We start from the raw sequence: 18,202 nt of genomic DNA, 5'->3' as shown, positions 1-18,202 counted from the left end.
ATAGGATGCACTCGTAGATACACGCTAACACACAAACATATGCTGATACACACATTACACACATTACACCATCATAACCCTTGACCCTCCATATTTGCTTATTTCACATCTGTTTTAAATGTGTTTAACTTATTTAAAACCCTTGTGCTGCTTTCGGGTCATTGTGACCCACCGTTGTGGTGCAAAAGGTAGGTCACAATGACCCGAAGGAAGCACAAGGGATATTATTAAGTAACTGATAATGTTATGCTGTATTAATTAGTTTATTGGTATTTATTGACGTTATGAAGTTATTGTAATGCTTTCTTAAATGTATTCTGATAAGGTGAATAAATCAAATGTGTAAAACTAATCAAATCTAAAACATTGTCATCACCACTGTAGTACTCTGGATTTGTTTCTGATGTCAATACTGTATAGAATTGAGTTACCAAAACAAAGACATAATTATAGACATCGTTAGCAATAAAGACTGTACTTGGTCCTTTACTGGCTAAGCACAATAATTTATAACATCAATATTAATGGTTTAGTTCAAAACATCATCAGTCAGAAGTCCAATAACACACCACACATTCCAGAATTATGAGGAGAGAGCGGAGCCTGGCGGACAGTGCTGGAACTGAAGGGGCTGACACTAAACCACCTTTACTGCGTTCTGAGCAACCGGCACCGAATGCATGCCAAAACAAGGCTAAACAAAGCGATGGAAACTGCAGTCAACGTGAGACCGACAGTCTGAACATAACGCCAAACAAACACTCCCAGAGGAAACATCTATCTCGTTGCTTTCGCCACTGCATAGCGAGCTGACAGGCTAGCCTATAAAGCTAGCTAGACGACTACAGGAGATCCGCGATGGACTCGAGAGACACAGCCCCTGATTCGTGGGAGCTGGAAGAAGATGCCGAGGCCCCGGCAGCCGCGGAACTCCAGTCCGCTTTCGCCGCTCTCAACGTAAATGCCACGCCATTTGTCCCAAATGTGAACGCCGCGGTGTTTGTCCCGACTTTCCCACAAAGCAGTCCTGCAGAAACATCAGTGTCTGACGGTGACGGTAAGTTTCCGATTGTAGAAGTCAGCATCGAATAACAGGATTTGACAGGGGTGACAGCTGGTAGTCCACTATGCTAGCCAGTTAGCTAGCCACCAGCTAGCCAACCAAGTTAGCCAACCAGTTAGCTAACTTGTAACTGTACGTTCTTTGCTATGTGGCAGCACTGAATGGAAGTTTATCTTGATATGCCCTAGCTAGTTAAGATAGCAACAATCGAACAAATATGAATGTAACATTCAGAACAGAGTCTTAACGGACTATGACGGTACAATGTTTGAATAATTCAAGTCTAATAATAATACCAAGTTTAACAGTGAGTGACATTGTTTGGTCACACTGGACTGGAGTCGTACAATATGCATGTCAGGTTAGATTTTCCTGGCATATGCATCTGTATTCACAGGTGCCGCAGATACAATTGCCTGTATGGAGGTGACAGAATCAGTTGGTATGTAGCCTGTCATTTTTGCTTGATAATACATCTAACCCTTCCATACAGAAGGTCATTCTAGTACACCATGGAACTAGAGGAGATTGTTCTCAAAAATCTTCCCATACACATATCAGGGCTACAACGGATTTCCAGATCTACATTGACCAAATTAGGTTGCCCTTAAACACTGTTTACTTGTCATTTAATTAGTTTGATAAATCTCCCTGCATAGTTTCACTTTGCACTTGAGTGTACAGGGCCTACTCTGAAAACACAGGCCAGGCCTTCCAGTCCAAACTGTGAGGTTTGTAAATTGTATGATGCAACACTAAAGGCCCAGTATCTTAACATATACCTTTTCCCCTCTCTTCCACATGTGGAATCGGGCACAATATCAAGCTTCAGATGTGGCAACTCCAAGACTAGACTGTAACTTGAGTTTTTTTTTCGACTTTGTTCAGGAAGTATTGCAAAAGAGTTGTGAGGTGCCATGTTGCAGCATGCTGCCGGTGTCCAACTGCATATGTGCTGATGTCAGGTGTTCACGTTTTGGCCAGAGCTGCTCACATCTACTCAAGTTACAGGCCTGATTTATCAGTCAGCCTGACACCTGCAACTTTAGCTTGCCAGGGAGGAGGAACAGGAGAGTGAGACGAGAGACAGAGAAGGGATGTGGTAGGAAAGAGAGGAGTGTGGAGGCCTGATTACAAATATGTTATTCTAGTGGTATAATCACCTTATTGGTTTAGACATTTAAAAATACACTAGCCAACCTCTTTGTTCTGAGGGATGCATGTTTTTTGACTGGCAAACAGACTGTAAGATTTTAAACAAATGTCAAAGTTGATCAAGTCATAAAACATCTATCACCCGTTGGATTGTTGAATTGATAAGGCAACAAATGATTATATATATATATATATTATACTATTAAAATCTTTAATAGTATTTACAGGTAGTATTTGACCTATGACTAATCTAGACCATCTGCATTGGACTGATGCTGTCTGTCCCTCTAGCTCCTGTGGAAAACGGAGGCACGGAGACGGAGGTTATGGCAGAGCTTGTGGAGGAGGAGACCTGGGAGCAGAAGGAGGAGTCTGGGGACGCTGAGCCTGGAGGGGGGGGTGGAGGTGGAGGTGGAGGAGGAGGGTCTCAAGGGGCTGTGGAGGAGATACAGGGAAGGGGGGAGGAGGAGGAGGAGGAGGAGGAGGAGATGATGGAGGAGGAGGAAGAGGAGGAAATGCCCATGCCCAAAGTAGCCCCCGCCCAACCGGACGCCCCCAAGAAAGAGCATGTCAACGTGGTGTTCATTGGTCATGTCGGTGGGTTCCCACTGCCTGGTCCACCAGTACCTAATCTTTCTGTTTAGGAATTGTTTTCTATGGTGTAAATTGCTGTTGTACTTGTCTTTGAGAGCCAGTCCAGTTAGAATCAAAGATAATCATACACAAATGTTTTATTCTTTTAACAACTACCGTCTGTACCAGATGCTGGCAAATCAACAATTGGAGGACAGATCATGTAAGTCATTAGGCCGAAATTATATGGTTAGATTTTAATTACTACCTAAATTGAATTTATGGTAGATCTTAACAAACACAAATTCACATGTCAGTCTGGTATGATGTGTTGATGCTAGGTACCTGACAGGAATGGTGGAAAAAAGAACCTTAGAGAAGTATGAACGAGAGGCTAAAGAGAAGAACAGAGAGACATGGTGAGCTTGTCTTTGCTTAAAACAATTTATTTTGAGATGTGTGCTGGTATTTTAAACAGAACATGGATCCCCCATGACATCAGCTGTCTCATCTCCCCAGGTACCTGTCGTGGGCGCTGGATACCAACCAGGAGGAGAGAGACAAGGGCAAGACTGTGGAGGTGGGCAGGGCCTACTTTGAGACGGAGAAAAAGCACTTCACCATCCTGGACGCGCCTGGTCACAAGAGCTTTGTGCCCAACATGATTGGCGGGGCATCTCAGGCTGACTTGGCAGTCCTGGTGAGGGAGAGTCACTTTTTCTATGCTGAGTCATTGTGGACTGCAGTAGGGAATAGCATAGTCCCGCAGGGTATTATCTATGTAAAGACGGAACACAACACTGTGCCTATGGCTGTACTAATGACAGTGTGGCAGGTTAAAACATGACTGCTTTTGTATGGGGCTTGTTTTGCCAGAGTAAAATCCATAAACCCGATAAATCTGCAAACCTTTTGTTCATAACTGTTATTTAAATCTTGTGTATTAAGATGTCCCAGATTAATTAGCAACATTTATATTCAGCTAAGAAAACGGACCCCTCTGAAACAATATGAAATATAAATGTTTCCTGGAATCCTGTAAATTATTGATACAACATTAATTTACAGTATGGATGATACTAGAGCACTCTTATGCATACTTCCTTACAGGTTATCTCGGCCAGGAAAGGAGAGTTTGAGACAGGTTTTGAGAAGGGCGGCCAAACACGGGAGCACGCCATGCTGGCCAAAACAGCTGGAGTTAAACATCTAATTGTGCTTGTCAACAAGATGGATGACCCCACTGTCAACTGGAGCCTGGACAGGTGGGGTCAAGTTTAAGTGAAAACATTTAAGAAGATTTAGGAAATGAATAGTTACTAATGCTACAGAATGCATACATAATGTGTTATGCAATTTCACTGCAATCCCTCTGCCTCCTTCCACTAGGTATGAGGAGTGCAAGGAGAAGCTGGTGCCCTTCCTGAAGAAGGTTGGCTTCAACCCAAAGAAGGACATCCACTTCATGCCCTGCTCTGGGCTTACAGGGGCCAACCTGAAAGACCCGGTGGAGGAGTGCCCTTGGTATACGTACGTATCTCCAATATGGATGGATCCTTCGTTGAATCCTGCATTGAGGCAAATTGATATACCATCAGTAGCATCCTGTAACAAAAGTTACTGGTTTACTGTATGTATACTCACTTCTACTCGGTATGCTTCTTAGACATCGGTCCATTGTTCTCAGAAAGATCACACGACTATCAGAGATGAGCATCCCTGGTCAGACAGTCAGTCAGTTAATTCAATCTTCATTGTCATAGCAGTCAACCAAACGAATTAGTCCCCTCTGTCATAAAACGGACTGATATTTATGAAGCTGTGACAAGCATATGAAGCATGACAGGTATTTCCAACTGCCGCTAAGTAAAGATGATTACAATTTATTCCTTTGCTTCGGTAAAGGATTATAGAGGATTGTTTGAATTGATTCTCTCTTTCTCACTCTCCCAAACTCTCTCCTCCCTTACCATCTCTCTCACTAGGGGCTTTCCATTCATCGCCCACTTGGACAGCTTGCCAAGCTTCACCAGACCCATGAACGGCCCAATCAGACTCCCCATCGTAGACAAGTATAAGGTGGGGAACCACATCCTAGCACAGTCTCCCAGTTTCATACTACTGACAGGCCCGATCAGACAGCCCTGATTCCTCTTTAGTACCAATTACATGCACAATTCCCATGCCCAGTCACTATATCATTTTAGCATTCATGAAAAAGCATGCATGTACTTATAAAACTGTACGGGAATTACATTTTCACTTCCAAACCGTCAAATCCATGGAAACCATGCAGGCTTTCAGAATTGTCGTTCCATGTCCAGCCCTCTTCCCTGTCTTGGTTCTTATCCTCTCAGAAGAGGCCCCACGGACCTGGGTGTCCCTCAAAGATCCCCACATACACACACACACACATTCACACTCCAGCCTCACTCTCTTTGGCAGTAACTTCAGTAGTGTGTGGGCGTAGTTTTGGAGCCAGAGGAGAGATGGCTGGGAGGAGGGAAAGCTATGGAATTAAGATATGTTATAGCTTTCTCAGCAGGATTTTCACAGGGTTTAACACACACATACACATAAGCAGATACACGGGTGCAAGTTGTTGTGTAAGGGTGTTATGAAAGCGAAGATCTCTAACTGGGGCCGATGCTCATTGGAGGTAATGAGATTACTGTGGTCCAGGTAATTGTAGACGCTGGTTAGGAGGATAGGCTGGCTGTTGCTCGGCCAGTTTCTAACTGCTAAACAAGGGGATCAACAGACAAAGATTCTGCACTGCTACAGATATAAATTAAAGATCACGCAACCATATAGTCTGGGTTCTTAGATTTCTCTGAACCAATTCAGTAGGCTTTAATTTTGTGTTTTTCAGGACATGGGCACAGTGGTCCTGGGCAAGCTGGAGTCAGGCTCTATCAGCAAAGCTCAGCAGCTTATCATGATGCCTAACAGGGTAAGACTACACACACACACACATTGTCCATGGTGAAGCACTATCTTTTTCTGTGCATGTGCATACATATATAGTGTGGCCATGCAATGACAGCAACACATATAATACCTGGAATTATATCATGTAGTGGTCTGGTGGATTGGTCTTATTTACATAATGATTCGGGGCAACAGAGGACGCCAGTAATGACACCCATTTGTAATGATTGCGGTAGCACACCGTGGAGGTGCTCAGTCTGCTGAGTGATGACGTGGAGACGGACGATGCCACCCCCGGGGAGAACCTCAAACTGAGGCTGAAGGGCATCGAGGAGGAGGAGATCCTGCCTGGCTTCATCCTCTGCAACGCAGAGAACCTCTGCCACTCCGGACGCACCTTTGATGCCCAGGTAGGAGCGCCGACCAAGTAGAACAGGATTTCATTGATCTCTACTGAGATTAGAGGACATTTTCTCCACCGAGGCCACAGAAAGTGTAGGGTTACCGTTGCTAATGAGGCCTTTGTGATGCAGTTACAGTATACATTGGCTTTGTTCTGTTTCATAGCTAGTCCTTAACATACCAACACACACACCCACGTTTAAATGTGTGTTTTGGTATGTATTGTTACTATATTATGAGCTGATTTGTCTGTTTTTGTCGTTTTTGTTTCTAGATCGTCATCATTGAACACAAGTCCATTATCTGTCCAGGTTACAATGCAGTCTTACACATCCACACTTGTATTGAAGAAGTACAAATCACAGTAAGTCTCTTAAAGTTTATCACCACAAAACAGCCCAGACACTAAATACCTTGCCTTCGTGGCCTCTGGTTATTTAAAAACAAAATATAAAGGACACAGACATGCATTTGGTTGTCTCCATTAATAGGCTTGACTCAAATGCTTCTCAATCTTTAGGCCTTAATCTGTCTGGTGGACAAGAAGACCGGGGAGAAGAGCAAAATGCGCCCTCGCTTTGTCAAACAGGACCAGGTGTGCATCGCCAGATTACGGGCAGCAGGAACCATCTGCTTGGAGACCTTCAAGGACTTCCCTCAGATGGGAAGGTTTACCCTCAGAGATGAAGGTGAGGGGGAAGATGTGCTAGAGAGAGAGAAAGATGGGGAGGTGGGGTGGGGTGACAAGAGTGAATGTGTGTGAGTGCCTGGATGTATTTGCTCACTGCCCTTCTATTTCCTTGCAGGTAAAACCATTGCTATAGGCAAAGTGTTGAAGCTGGTACCAGAGAAGGACTAAAGGACAGCATCCTGGAGATCCTGGAACGGGTGTTTTGATCGAGGAGAAAGCAGCAGACCCAACTAGCCTCTCTCTCTCTCTTACACACCGTTATCTATGGAGGGGGATGAGGAAGAGGAGAACACAAATGTGAAAGAAAAAAAGAAAGACTGAATCAGTTTTTATGAGGAACAATACTAATCGCAAGACCAGTCCAGTGTGTCAGCTTTCTCATATTGAGACCTCAGCTATGCCACTATTGTAGCTAACTAACGCCCTGTTTTCTGGCCAACCTCATGTTTAGCTAGCCCACATTTGTTTTGGAATGGATGCAGAGGTGCTTTGTTTGGGAATAGTGGTATTGATCTGATATTGTGTGTGGATCACAGTTAGTCTGTAATCATGATTTGAAAGTAAATCACAACATTGAAGAAAACAATGCCAAATGGACAATGTTTTGGTCATAAGTATCCCCAACCAAAATCCTAATCGTGATCGACACACGCATTTCAAATACTTTATATGGATGCACTATGAAACATGACATTTAGATTGGTCATGCATTCACACACACAAGACACTCATACACAAACACACAAACGTGTCATTTTCAGTGAACAACAATGAAAATAAAATAAATTGATAAAACGACTGTGTATGTACTTTTTTTAAACCGTTATAATTATATATTTTGATTATACCTAGATATTCGTTTTGGGGTAAACGATAGTCAATTGTGTCAATGGTTTGTTTTTGAATAAAGTTGGGAGAGTTCAATTTTTTAAATGACGTAGGAACAACTGCGCATGCGCCTTTACGGTACACATCCACGTGAAGCAAGCGGCATGGCAGAGAAAGTAGAAGATGTAGTCTTGGACCAGGCGCAGGTACAAACTTCAGTTTCAGGAAAAATGTATATGTCGTTCTATGTTGCTGAATCTACCAATACAGATTTTATAAGAATGCTTGCGATGTATTGACTTTCCGCTTCATTTTAACTACACTGGGATGTTGGCTAGCTGGCTAGCCTAGTTAGCTAAGGTTAGCTGGACGAATTATCTTGACTAGAACAGCTAGCTTGCAAACTAATATTTGTCCAGTAGGTTTATCAGTTGAGTATCCAATTTGCAATGCCACGCAGTAACATTTAGAGCTGTCTTATAAATCATGCTAGGTTAACAATTTGATCAAGTATGCCTCACGTGTCATGTTTTACTGTGTGTCTCGCACAGGTGAAGAAAGCTGTTCAGGCGTTACAGGCGTTCCTGAAGACCACGTCCACCCAGGACACTCTTTTGGAGGAAAGCCATCAGTTCTCCCTACTCTTCACCCTCTGGAAGATCCCTAAACAGGCCCAAACCATTCGCATGTGAGACCCAGCCCTATCCTCCTAGTCCAAGGCATTGTGTACCTAACTCAATGTAGATGGCCCACCGAACTATGTGGTTTACGGTTAATACACAAACGTCTGACACTTGTCAAACTGTTTTCCAGAATTTACTTTTAATTTAAGTGTCATAGTTCATCTTTAAACGACCAGTTCAAATACTGACCCATACTTTGTTGTAATCCTCCAGTCCCCTGCCTCATGGTCTGCGTTCAGATGTAGATGAAGTGTGCCTGTTCACCCGAGACGAGCCCAAAATGACCTCTGATCAGACCCAGCGGTTCTACAAGAAGCTGCTGGAGGAGAGGGGTGTCAAGAACATCACAGAGGTACTAGTCCAACACACGGCTGGAGTTTCATCTACCGCTGCATAAGCCTAAATGCTCCCAGAGCAGTGACTTTACAATGCAGGGTGTATGTTGTATTTCATGAAGTCTGAATCTGTAGTTTGTACTTTCTCACACTACTTGGGGAGATGAAAAGTTGGTATTTATTGATAACATTAACAACAGCACCCCAGCAAACCCTGTCCTCCAGTGTCAGTGTTGGACACGGGCAATGCCGGTGCCACAGAGACTCAAAGTATATCCAGATGGACCTCCCTCTTGCAGTGGAGCCTGTCTCTACAACTTTGAAACAAAGCATGTTTATATTTTTAAATAAAGTAACGTACCAAAAAGGATTATAGTCTACATGTTGTTTTTCTTTCTACGTGTCCTGTCCAGGTGATCCCGTATAAAGTGTTGAAGACAGAGTACAAGCCATATGAGGCCAAGCGCAAGCTGCTGGGGAACTTTGAGATGTTCCTTTCTGATGACCGTATACGCCGCCTGCTGACCTCCCACATTGGCAAACACTTCTATGAAAGGAAGAAGTGAGTCCAACTTCAGCTGTGCTACTGTGTATGCACCCATGTTAGCAGGTCCTAGAGTGGTTATGTTTGTATATTCTTGCATCCTGGAATCGGGACACAGATTTACAGGGGAAAGGATCGTTAAATGATGGGACATAAATTGCTCCTCAATGGAATACAATGCTCTGAATGATGACTTGTTTTCTCTGAATAGGGATCCTCTATCAGTGAACCTGCAGAGCAAAAATTTGGCCAGAGACATCCAGAGACTTATCCAGGGCTCCACCATGAAGGTGTCCAAGAAGGGCAGCTGCTGGTGAGCCGTCACACTGCTCCTGGTCACTGGAGACACAACTTGAACACAGACATGAATGTTACCTACACAGTACATCTTACAACAGTTCCATAAGCAGCACCCCAGCAAACCCTGTCCTCCAGTGTCAGTGTTGGACACGGGCAATGCCGGTGCCACAGAGATTCAAAGTATATCCAGATGGACCTCCCTCTTCCAGTGGAGCCTGTCTCTACAACTTTGAAACACAGTAGCAATCAGGCAGTTTTGGAACATGAAACTATGGAGGTCTTTTCTCCTGTTTTACAGAAAGATAAATTAAAAGTTCTTCTGTTGTGCACTCCAAGCTCAGATCATGCAACCAATCCTCTTGTAATGTGTTTTTCTTCATTATTGTAGCATGGCTCGTGTGGCCCACTCTGGGATGACCACGGAGGAGGTGACTGAGAACATTGAGGCCACAGTCAGCACAGTCGTCAACAAACTACGCCTGGTGAGTTCCAAGCCAACATTTGCCACGTGAATGGGTATCACCACCAGTCAAAACGTTTTGGATGGAGAGTGAACTGACCAGCCTTTTTTTCGCAGAAAGGAAAGGGAATCAAGGTAATCCACCTGAAGAGCCAATCCTCTGTGGCTCTGCCCATCTACACGTCTGATCTTAGTCACCTGACTATAATCGAGGATGCACAGAGGGAGGCCAGGAAGGCCAAGGTGTGTGTGACTAAAATAATCGAGATATTGTTGTCTGCGTGTGTGCATAAGGGGGAGACTGACTGGAAGTGTTTGAGCTTGCCTTATTCTCCTACTGATAACCGTGTGTTTTTCTGTGTGGCTATAGAAGGCCTCCAGCAAGCTGCAGAGAGCCAAGAAGCAGAAGACGTCCACAGAGAAGACGGAAGCAGAGGAGGAAATTCCAGAGCTGGTTCCCATAGTAACGCCCAGCAAGAAGGCCAAACTGCAGGTCAGTGTCACTTTATATTATTGCATACAGAGAAAACGATGTTACAAGTACAAAAATGTTACAGTGCATAAATTGTCAGGTTATTTTACCTACAACTACAATGGTTGAAATCTTTCCTCTCTCCCCCAATAGACACCACCCAAAAAAAAGAAAGTACTGGAGAAGGCACCTAAACCACCAGTAGGGAAGAAAGGACAGAAAGCTAAAGCCAAGATGGCCAAGAAGAAGGGTACAAGACCCCCTTCCCAGAAAATCAAAAGGAAGGTGGTCAAATCCTAATGTTTGTGTCTGTCCCCCTTTCCCTCGCTTGTTAGGAACTTTGTACCATAAAGATTCAAATGATGTCAAGGATGCTGACATTTGTTAAGTAGACTCCCAGGACTGGTTATAAACATTACATAATGGTGTTCTGTTTAGTCTTTTCAAGGCTCCGCAACCAGTATCCATGAAAGCCACAAATGAAAATCATACGGCTTTGTTGAAACAGAGCAAATAATGAAAGGTCATTTGTGTCCTAACGTTTCTGGTAATTAAATGGTTGTTTTTCAAAACATATTTTGTATAATTCCAGGTTGTATATTAAAGGATACTAAAACATGATTGATGTGTGTAATGTATTCTATATCATAGACTCATAATTTCCAACCATTCATTGTATGCTGTGTGGTGCTAGCCTTTTTCCACCCCTACCTATTGAGGCATTGTGTTGTACTGCGTAGGGCTGCGTTAGCCTTGAGGTGTGTTTACCCTCGGAGACCAGTCAGCAGAGCCTGGCTGGATCGGATGACTCTATTGTCAGTGAGGATCATAACGTGCCTGTACACCTGCTGTCTGCCTGCTTCAACAAGGTAGTGTTTGTTTAGAATTTGTATTCATCAAGGTTTATAATTGATATTCTGAAAGCTTTTTATTGAAGTACCACAGCCATAATGGCTTGCAGAATTATGACAGACTGTTGAAGTCAGTTTAGTGGTGATACGAGTGTAGGTGGTGTCTATTGTAGATGACTGATGTTTCTACACCAGTGGTCATTTGAGACCAGAGACACAAGCAGGTGGTCTGTATTCATTGGCCCCTCCTACTCCCAAGTCTATGTTGACGGTGAGGCTGGCTGGCTGGAATATTCTGGGTTGAAAGTAAACTGAGGGTAGGTACGATAGAGGTAAACACTGAGGCGAGTGTCGACCACAGACTCGGCTTCAACTATTTTTAACTGCTATCTTGACAACTGGTAGATGTGAATATCGATGCGTCAGTGATATATCTAGCCAATGAGCATCAACTGAAGGACAAACAGGATGTAATGAATGCTAACTTGCACTGTAATGGTAGTTTGGACGTTGCTTTTATTGTTTTTGGAATAAAATCCGCCCCTCCTGCAGCAAAAGGGGCCAGACAGAAGTGGTGCGGTCCTTCTTCAGAACAGAACCTGTAAGGATGACTTCAGAAGACACTGCCCTGCACACTGACCTCACCGGATCACAACATTCTACTGGCAGAACCGTCTGTCCGACTCCAGAACCCCCCCGCTGGACCTACTTTCATAAGCCCATAATCGTCATGGTGATGGGGGGCCTGATGTCTGGTGTGGGGGCTGTTCTGTTTCTGCTCCACTACCTGGGAGTGACGGAGACACCCCACGCCACCGCCCCTGCCTGTCTGTCCATCGGGCTGATGTTTGTGGTGGTGGGGCTGGTCTGGGTTCCCATCCTCAAGGAGAAACTGAGACGGACAGGCCTGGGGGCCTGCAGGGCTAGGGAAGGTTCTGATAGCAGTGTGTGACATGTAAGTACTGTGAGTATTTTCCTGATGCAGATGAGCCCTGTTGGCTAAATATAAATGGAGATTCATTTTAATCAGTATGCTGGAACCACCCTGATACATGGAATCACTAGAGTGGAACGTAGAAGACGTTTTATCAGACCATTATTAATCCTGATTGTGATATAATGAGTAGGCTAATGCGCAAGGTCATAAGATTGAGGGTTGATGAATAAAATACAATCTCACTTATTTTTTTCCTTCTGAGATTACTTCGGAAAGACGTGTAATAAAATATGATAAACTTTTATAGGCGAAATTTCATACATCTCCCACGAGTTGGTGAACTTTGAACAGTTTTACAATAATCTTTTGTACGCGTCTCTGCAAGTGGTCACTCGCGTCTCCGCTCCATGCGCCAGGATTCTGGATCAACACAGTTCCCCCTCAGGAATAGGAAATTACCTCAGAACTTCAAATCAAAGGTAACTTCCAAAGAGGTGATATTCATTAGGCCTACATCATGGCGGGTGTACCGGAGACAGTAATTGAGAGGAGGTTTCGGGGAGTTGGCCGCTGCAAGTGCGCTTTTTGGTTTGCTGTGGCGCACGACATACTTGGGGCGTTAATACTTCTGACAGGGGTGTTTGCAGGATTCTTCATCCACGATTTGTTTATCTACGCCGGTGCCGTTGTCATTTTCCTGAGCCTAATCTGGTGGGTCTTCTGGTACTCGGGGAACATCGAGGTTCCTCCAGAGGAACTTGAGGACGACGTCGGCATGGTCAAACTAAAGAACAGAGGAATTAGCGGAGTGGTCAGAAAAGTGTCTGACCGCCTCACCAACGGAATAAGAAACTCTTTCAGAAGGAATGGAAGGGCCCACGGAGAGGTTACCGGGGCCATGACAACGCCACCGCCTTTGAAGGGCGCTACTCAACAGGATCCAGCAATGTCGCTCTCGGTTATAAACGAGAACACTAGAGCTGCTCATTCAAATGAACTTGTCAGGGAGACCCTGTCCGTATAATTGGATGTCTAGGTCTGTTCATGGGACTAGACATGAATGGGACTAGATGCTACTATGAACAAACGTGCATGAAATAATGATGAAAGATCATTGTAGATTGTACATTTGTGACTTTTTATGGTGCAGCCTTCTCTTTAGAATGCCCAATTAGACTAAAAAGGGAATATAAGTGTTTGCCTTGTTGGTAATGATTAAGCAACATCAAGGTCTTTTCTGAACAGGATCCATATGTCATCTTATCTGATAGATAAACAAGTAGACTTTGCACATGTCACTGATGGTTGAAAATATGATGTAGACTGCAATGTGTAAGATACACCTTGGAGTGTCATCTGTTTTAGTGTTTATCAGAATTTAGCATAATAGACACTTTGGAAATTGCTTGACTGAACTGAATTACAGCATATTCGTAATAATTCGTTTATTTGTACAATAGTTGTTAATATCACAATTTAAACATATGTCGTGGATGTTTTTCATCGACTATTTAAGTAAAACAATGTTTAAAAAAATGTGTTGTACTTGAAGAATGTAATTTCTCAAGCATGTTCATTTATCCATGAGTGAACTAAAAGTATATGAAGGTTAGTAATATGGATGCACACATAAGGGTCTAGTTCCTCTCCTTATGAAATCTCACCAGTTTCTTTTGGGGCACAGGGACTTCCCCTAAGATATTTACATATTCCTAAATCTGTAATAAAACACCAGGTCTGTCAGAAAAGACAAGCCATGAACTGGAAAGTACATCATTTCAGACCCAAATCTAATTTCAGGTTTTGGTTCAGATATCATAATTCAGGGTCTATTGTTCAGGTGATCCTATCATTGTAGTTGTACTGTACAGTGTAGGGCAGTGATGTCTGAGGGAGAATGTGGCCAGGGTTTCTACTACGACGGCCTGGTTGAGGAGTGTCAACACTGCTTCCACAGATGCAGCTCTCCGCCCAGAGTGTGCTCGAAATACTGCTCATTGCGTAAGTACAGTACTAATTTATAATGCTGAAGGTTGATCTGAGAAAGTCTTTAGGGTTAAAAAAAAAATATTTGGAATCCAGAATGAACTCATCTAATTTCAATTATCTTTGGCACTCACACATTAACAAACATCTATAGATTTTGTGTATTTAACATTTGTAAAAAAACATTTATCAACTGCATTACAACATGTATTTCTATATCCATTATTTATGCACATCCGTTATGTATTCCTATGTCCTGTATTTATTGCCAGTATGTATTTCTGCGGGTCCACAGCATCAGAAAGCAAAGCCCCAGAGAACCTAAACGTGCGGTTAATTCTGGTGTGGCTCTTCGTGTTCATGTTGGTCTTCTGCACTCTCATTCTGCTCCTGCAAATGCTGAGGAAGAAGTCATGCAGACTGTTCCTGAAGAACAAAGGTAACACAATACATGTGACAATAGTCACAGACATACAATCCAATGTAGACTAGGCAAATCACACTTAAAGTGAAAGTTTGAAAATGTTTAAGATATCAATGTGTAATTCATTTAAAACATGCCAATCAGACTGCACTCCACCTCAAGCAAAATATTGGAAACACTATGTCCCAGGTGCTGTCTCAGAAAAGAATGGGAAACGACATTATAATAAGTGGTTTGTTGTCATCTCCCTTCACATGACATCAGCTAAGAATATCTTATAATAGCCTGACTGACTCAGTATTGCTGTCTCTGATTCCCCCTGTCACTTTAAGTATCATGAGTGGTTCAGCCTTGACTACCCATGCATGAGATATCTGCATAAAACAATGACACATATTGATTCTGTTGTGAAAGCCTTTTCCCACTAGCATCTGAAAATGATGAATTTTTATTATTATTGGAAGCGTAATCCTGGAGCGTACAGGCCAACTTTCACTTCAAAAGAACAGAACTTCAAGAAGATAACACAAAACATATTGTACATGTTGTGAACTCTTGTAAAACTTATCAGCTCCCATACTGTTATTTCCCTCAGTATCTAAACCAGAGGGAGCACATCAGTGTTCAGATGTGGACGGCCGCCCTGATAGTGCTGAGCAGAGAAAGGACGTGGATGGAAACTCTGTGAGGAGTTGGAGGAGAGTGGAAGTCGACAGCCAGACCCAGTGCAACTCCAGCCTTCCTGTCCCATCCACGGAGGAGGGTGTTACCATACTGGTCACTACCAAGACTGTGCAGAACTTTGATGATTATAGCAGCTACTCAGAGTATGGCACAGAGGAGGAGGAGACTGGATGGTGGTGGAGGTCTGGCGTTGTGTAGCTGGAGATAATGCACGCATGGTATGTGCATATGAAATGTTAACTGTGCGGGTGCAACCCCCCCTCACACACCCACACACGCACGCACACACACACGCTCACACACACACACACACACACACACACACACACACACACACACACACACACACACACACACACACACACACACACACACACACACACACACACATGCACAAACACATATAGCCCCATCTTCCTGCAAAGATTAACCTCCTTCACACAGGTACACATACACACAACAGCGACTTCAGAGGATCGCAAATGAACTACAGATTCGGAATCACTCCAACCCAATCATATGACTACGTTGTGCCTTGTCATGTGACCAACAGCTCCTGTGCTGTTTCGCTTTCTGCTGTGACCGAGAAGTGTCACATTTATTTACAATTGTTTCCTGCATTTGCATAGTATAAGTAGAACAGGTCGTAGAATGATAGTTCGATAACCCTCATCTTCATCCCGGTTTTTTTGCTCTATGTTTTATCTGCCTATGTTAATGTTAATGACTAGTAGAAGGCCTCAACCATGATAGCATCTGAAGGGTCCCCTCGGCTGTGTTTATGAACCGGAGTATCATTGGCTCTTAGTTCGGAATACAGGGTTCTTTATCAAAGTAATGATTTGGGCAAGACATCCGATTACACAAATAATCTAACCCGCACCCTGACGCGGAGTGGCAAGAAGTCATTAACTAGTTTTGCATGTCAACAAAAACGGACTTCGACTATTATAATGAACGGTGAGTTGTAGAAAACACACTGCATGTGCGTTGAACTTCGATAACAAACTAGATGTTAAGTTTTTCCAGATTTTCCCTAGCAGTAGGCTACAAGGGCAACGCCTCTTGTGTATTCAACCGTGAATGTCATTTTAGTCTGTAGCGAGAAAACTGCTGCCTGTTTCCCCTTTGTCGATCGAATTATTTCACGACTGTGGAGCTAGGGAAGGATCAAGAAATACGTTGAGCAACTGTCATTGAGAGGCCAGCTGTTGATGTTGTTTTGGATTGGAAAATTACTTTGTTCCTCATAGTTCTGTCTGATAGTGTATGTGAAATAAAGTCGTATAATCATACACTAATAGTTTCTTTGTTGGTACCAAAACACAACACTGCATGAATGTTTACTTGAATGAATAACAAAATGATATCTCTTTATAACCTCTGTGTTTCGAAACAGTGCCTCCACCACCAGATAGTGACTTAGCCAGGCCAATATCATGTCACATACATCCCCATGGCCTTCATATTTTACCTTATGTCAATCTCTTCTTTAGAAATGACATGTGTACCTTAGTGGTGTGTCTCTTAAATAATGGCTGCTGGCCTCTGCTTCACTTCCATGCTTCTATGCTCTTTCTTCTTCAGGCACACCTCTTAATGACACCAAGAGACAGCACCTTCTGGAAAGGCTGTTGGATGCTGTCAAACAGGTAGACATATTTCTCTCAAACACAGATACTGGATGTAGTTAATGTTAATTATCATACTCTGATATAGATATTCTCATCCCAATTCTTTACTTAACGTACTTTAACGCTCTCGAGGCAGTGAATTAAGGGGAATACATGGATATTAGTTTGTTGTAGTTGTATTTCCTAAACATGAGTTAAGATGCTTTAATCATGTTATGAAGCTATAGAAGTAGGTGAAATAGTGAGCCATATTTAATGCCGTTGTTTTATTCATCACGGTAATACACCATTTCCCCAGTGTTGTTTGTTTTTCTTGTTGGATGTCGTGCTTACAGTAGACTCACCCCTCTCTCAACATGGCAGACTGCTTTGGAGGAAGTGAATTCCTGCTGCTTATTACTAACCTGTTCTTCATATCTCCGCAGTGTCAAATCCGCTTTGGGGGACGGAAGGAGATTGCTTCTGATTCAGACAGCAGGTCAGTCCCCGTGCATGCGTGTGGGTGTGTGTTTTGCAAATGGTCAGTGTACCAACACCTCTGTGTGTGTGTGTGTTTGCAGGGTGATATGTCTGTGTGCCCAGTTTGAGGCAGTGCTCCAGCATGGTCTGAGGAAAAGCAGGGGTCTGGCTCTCACTGCTGCTGCCCTCAAACAAGTGGCAGGATTCTCCAGCAAGACTGAAGCAGGTACGGGATAAACACACACGTCCAACAGACAACTATGTATGTGTTGTTTGTGGATAGTAGTAATACACTACAACACACGTGGAGGGGGAGTAGGGTGAGGGGCCGTCATTGTGCCCATAACTAGCAATAGAGTTATACGAGCCATGGACCTTAATGAGAGTCACAGGAAACAGGTGCTGGAGGGAGGGGAGGTCAAGTCACGGAGAAACCAGGTGCTATGAAACTAGAAGGTTATGCAACATTTATAGTCAAAAAAGCCACAAAGGGATATCCTTTGTTGTTCTGTTTCTGTCTCTCTCTCTCCTTCCCTCTCTTTCTCTCTTTCTCTGTCAGTTATGCACCTGCTGTGCTTTCATAATGTGGTGAGTATCTTACACACTGATTGGTGTGGAGAAGGCAGAGTGGTTTGGAGAGATGACTCAGTTTCCTAATCAAATATGTTTTTAGACCAAATATGTTTTGTTGACTGCCACTGTTCACTGGGTTTAAAAGGATTGAAGTAGATGAGTAATACTTGAAACTTTAGAAAGCCTTTGTGTATTCTGGATCTCTCAGCCATCATTA

General features: G+C 43.3%; 4 protein-coding genes and 2 non-coding genes across 9 annotated transcripts in view; all 6 read left to right on the top strand.

Annotated features, from left to right (window-relative positions):
• The first annotated feature begins 634 nt into the window (after window positions 1-634).
• gspt1 (G1 to S phase transition 1) lies at window positions 635-7,610 on the top strand. 4 transcript variants are annotated; one of them, XM_067244868.1, is made up of 15 exons: window positions 635-1,057; window positions 1,461-1,505; window positions 1,896-1,919; window positions 2,510-2,815; window positions 2,981-3,014; window positions 3,133-3,210; window positions 3,311-3,491; window positions 3,902-4,056; window positions 4,181-4,321; window positions 4,777-4,870; window positions 5,664-5,744; window positions 5,959-6,132; window positions 6,399-6,488; window positions 6,645-6,813; window positions 6,931-7,610. In XM_067244868.1, exons 1-15 carry the CDS (start codon window positions 859-861, stop codon window positions 6,981-6,983), a joined length of 1,824 nt encoding a protein of 607 aa, XP_067100969.1. In that variant the 5' UTR covers window positions 635-858; the 3' UTR covers window positions 6,984-7,610. The 4 variants fall into 4 exon arrangements, with proteins under 4 accessions (XP_067100969.1, XP_067100968.1, XP_067100970.1 ...); XM_067244867.1 differs by having other exon boundaries at window positions 1,890-1,919; XM_067244869.1 differs by lacking the exon at window positions 1,896-1,919.
• Window positions 7,611-7,786: 176 nt separating this feature from the next.
• On the top strand, window positions 7,787-11,058 carry rsl1d1 (ribosomal L1 domain containing 1). Its single transcript, XM_067244998.1, has 9 exons — window positions 7,787-7,849; window positions 8,195-8,331; window positions 8,540-8,678; window positions 9,075-9,223; window positions 9,417-9,518; window positions 9,894-9,987; window positions 10,083-10,208; window positions 10,336-10,458; window positions 10,591-11,058. The coding sequence occupies exons 1-9, from the start codon at window positions 7,808-7,810 to the stop codon at window positions 10,735-10,737; spliced, it is 1,059 nt and encodes a 352-aa protein (XP_067101099.1). The 5' UTR covers window positions 7,787-7,807; the 3' UTR covers window positions 10,738-11,058.
• Window positions 8,861-8,991, top strand: LOC136951232 (small nucleolar RNA SNORA55). Its single transcript, XR_010877718.1, has one exon. It is a non-coding gene; the product is annotated as a small nucleolar RNA SNORA55 (small nucleolar RNA).
• Window positions 9,615-9,745, top strand: LOC136951234 (small nucleolar RNA SNORA55). The gene has a single exon (XR_010877719.1). It is a non-coding gene; the product is annotated as a small nucleolar RNA SNORA55 (small nucleolar RNA).
• A 3,050-nt stretch (window positions 11,059-14,108) lies between the features above and the next one.
• On the top strand, window positions 14,109-15,517 carry LOC136949990 (tumor necrosis factor receptor superfamily member 17). Its single transcript, XM_067244058.1, has 3 exons — window positions 14,109-14,226; window positions 14,507-14,650; window positions 15,231-15,517. The coding sequence occupies exons 1-3, from the start codon at window positions 14,109-14,111 to the stop codon at window positions 15,515-15,517; spliced, it is 549 nt and encodes a 182-aa protein (XP_067100159.1).
• A 403-nt stretch (window positions 15,518-15,920) lies between these two features.
• Window positions 15,921-18,202, top strand: part of snx29 (sorting nexin 29) — a 47,878-nt gene continuing 45,596 nt past the window's right edge. Inside the window, exons 1-4 of the mRNA XM_067245371.1 lie at window positions 15,921-16,279; window positions 16,907-16,971; window positions 17,379-17,431; window positions 17,514-17,638. Of these exons, the coding sequence (XP_067101472.1) occupies window positions 16,273-16,279; window positions 16,907-16,971; window positions 17,379-17,431; window positions 17,514-17,638 (250 nt within the window). The 5' untranslated portion in view covers window positions 15,921-16,272. The remainder of the gene's footprint in view (window positions 16,280-16,906; window positions 16,972-17,378; window positions 17,432-17,513; window positions 17,639-18,202) is intronic.

Source organism: Osmerus mordax, chromosome 10 (genome assembly GCF_038355195.1).
Source record: "Osmerus mordax isolate fOsmMor3 chromosome 10, fOsmMor3.pri, whole genome shotgun sequence".
NCBI lineage: Eukaryota > Metazoa > Chordata > Actinopteri > Osmeriformes > Osmeridae > Osmerus > Osmerus mordax.
This window is presented reverse-complemented; position numbering and strand designations above follow the sequence as displayed.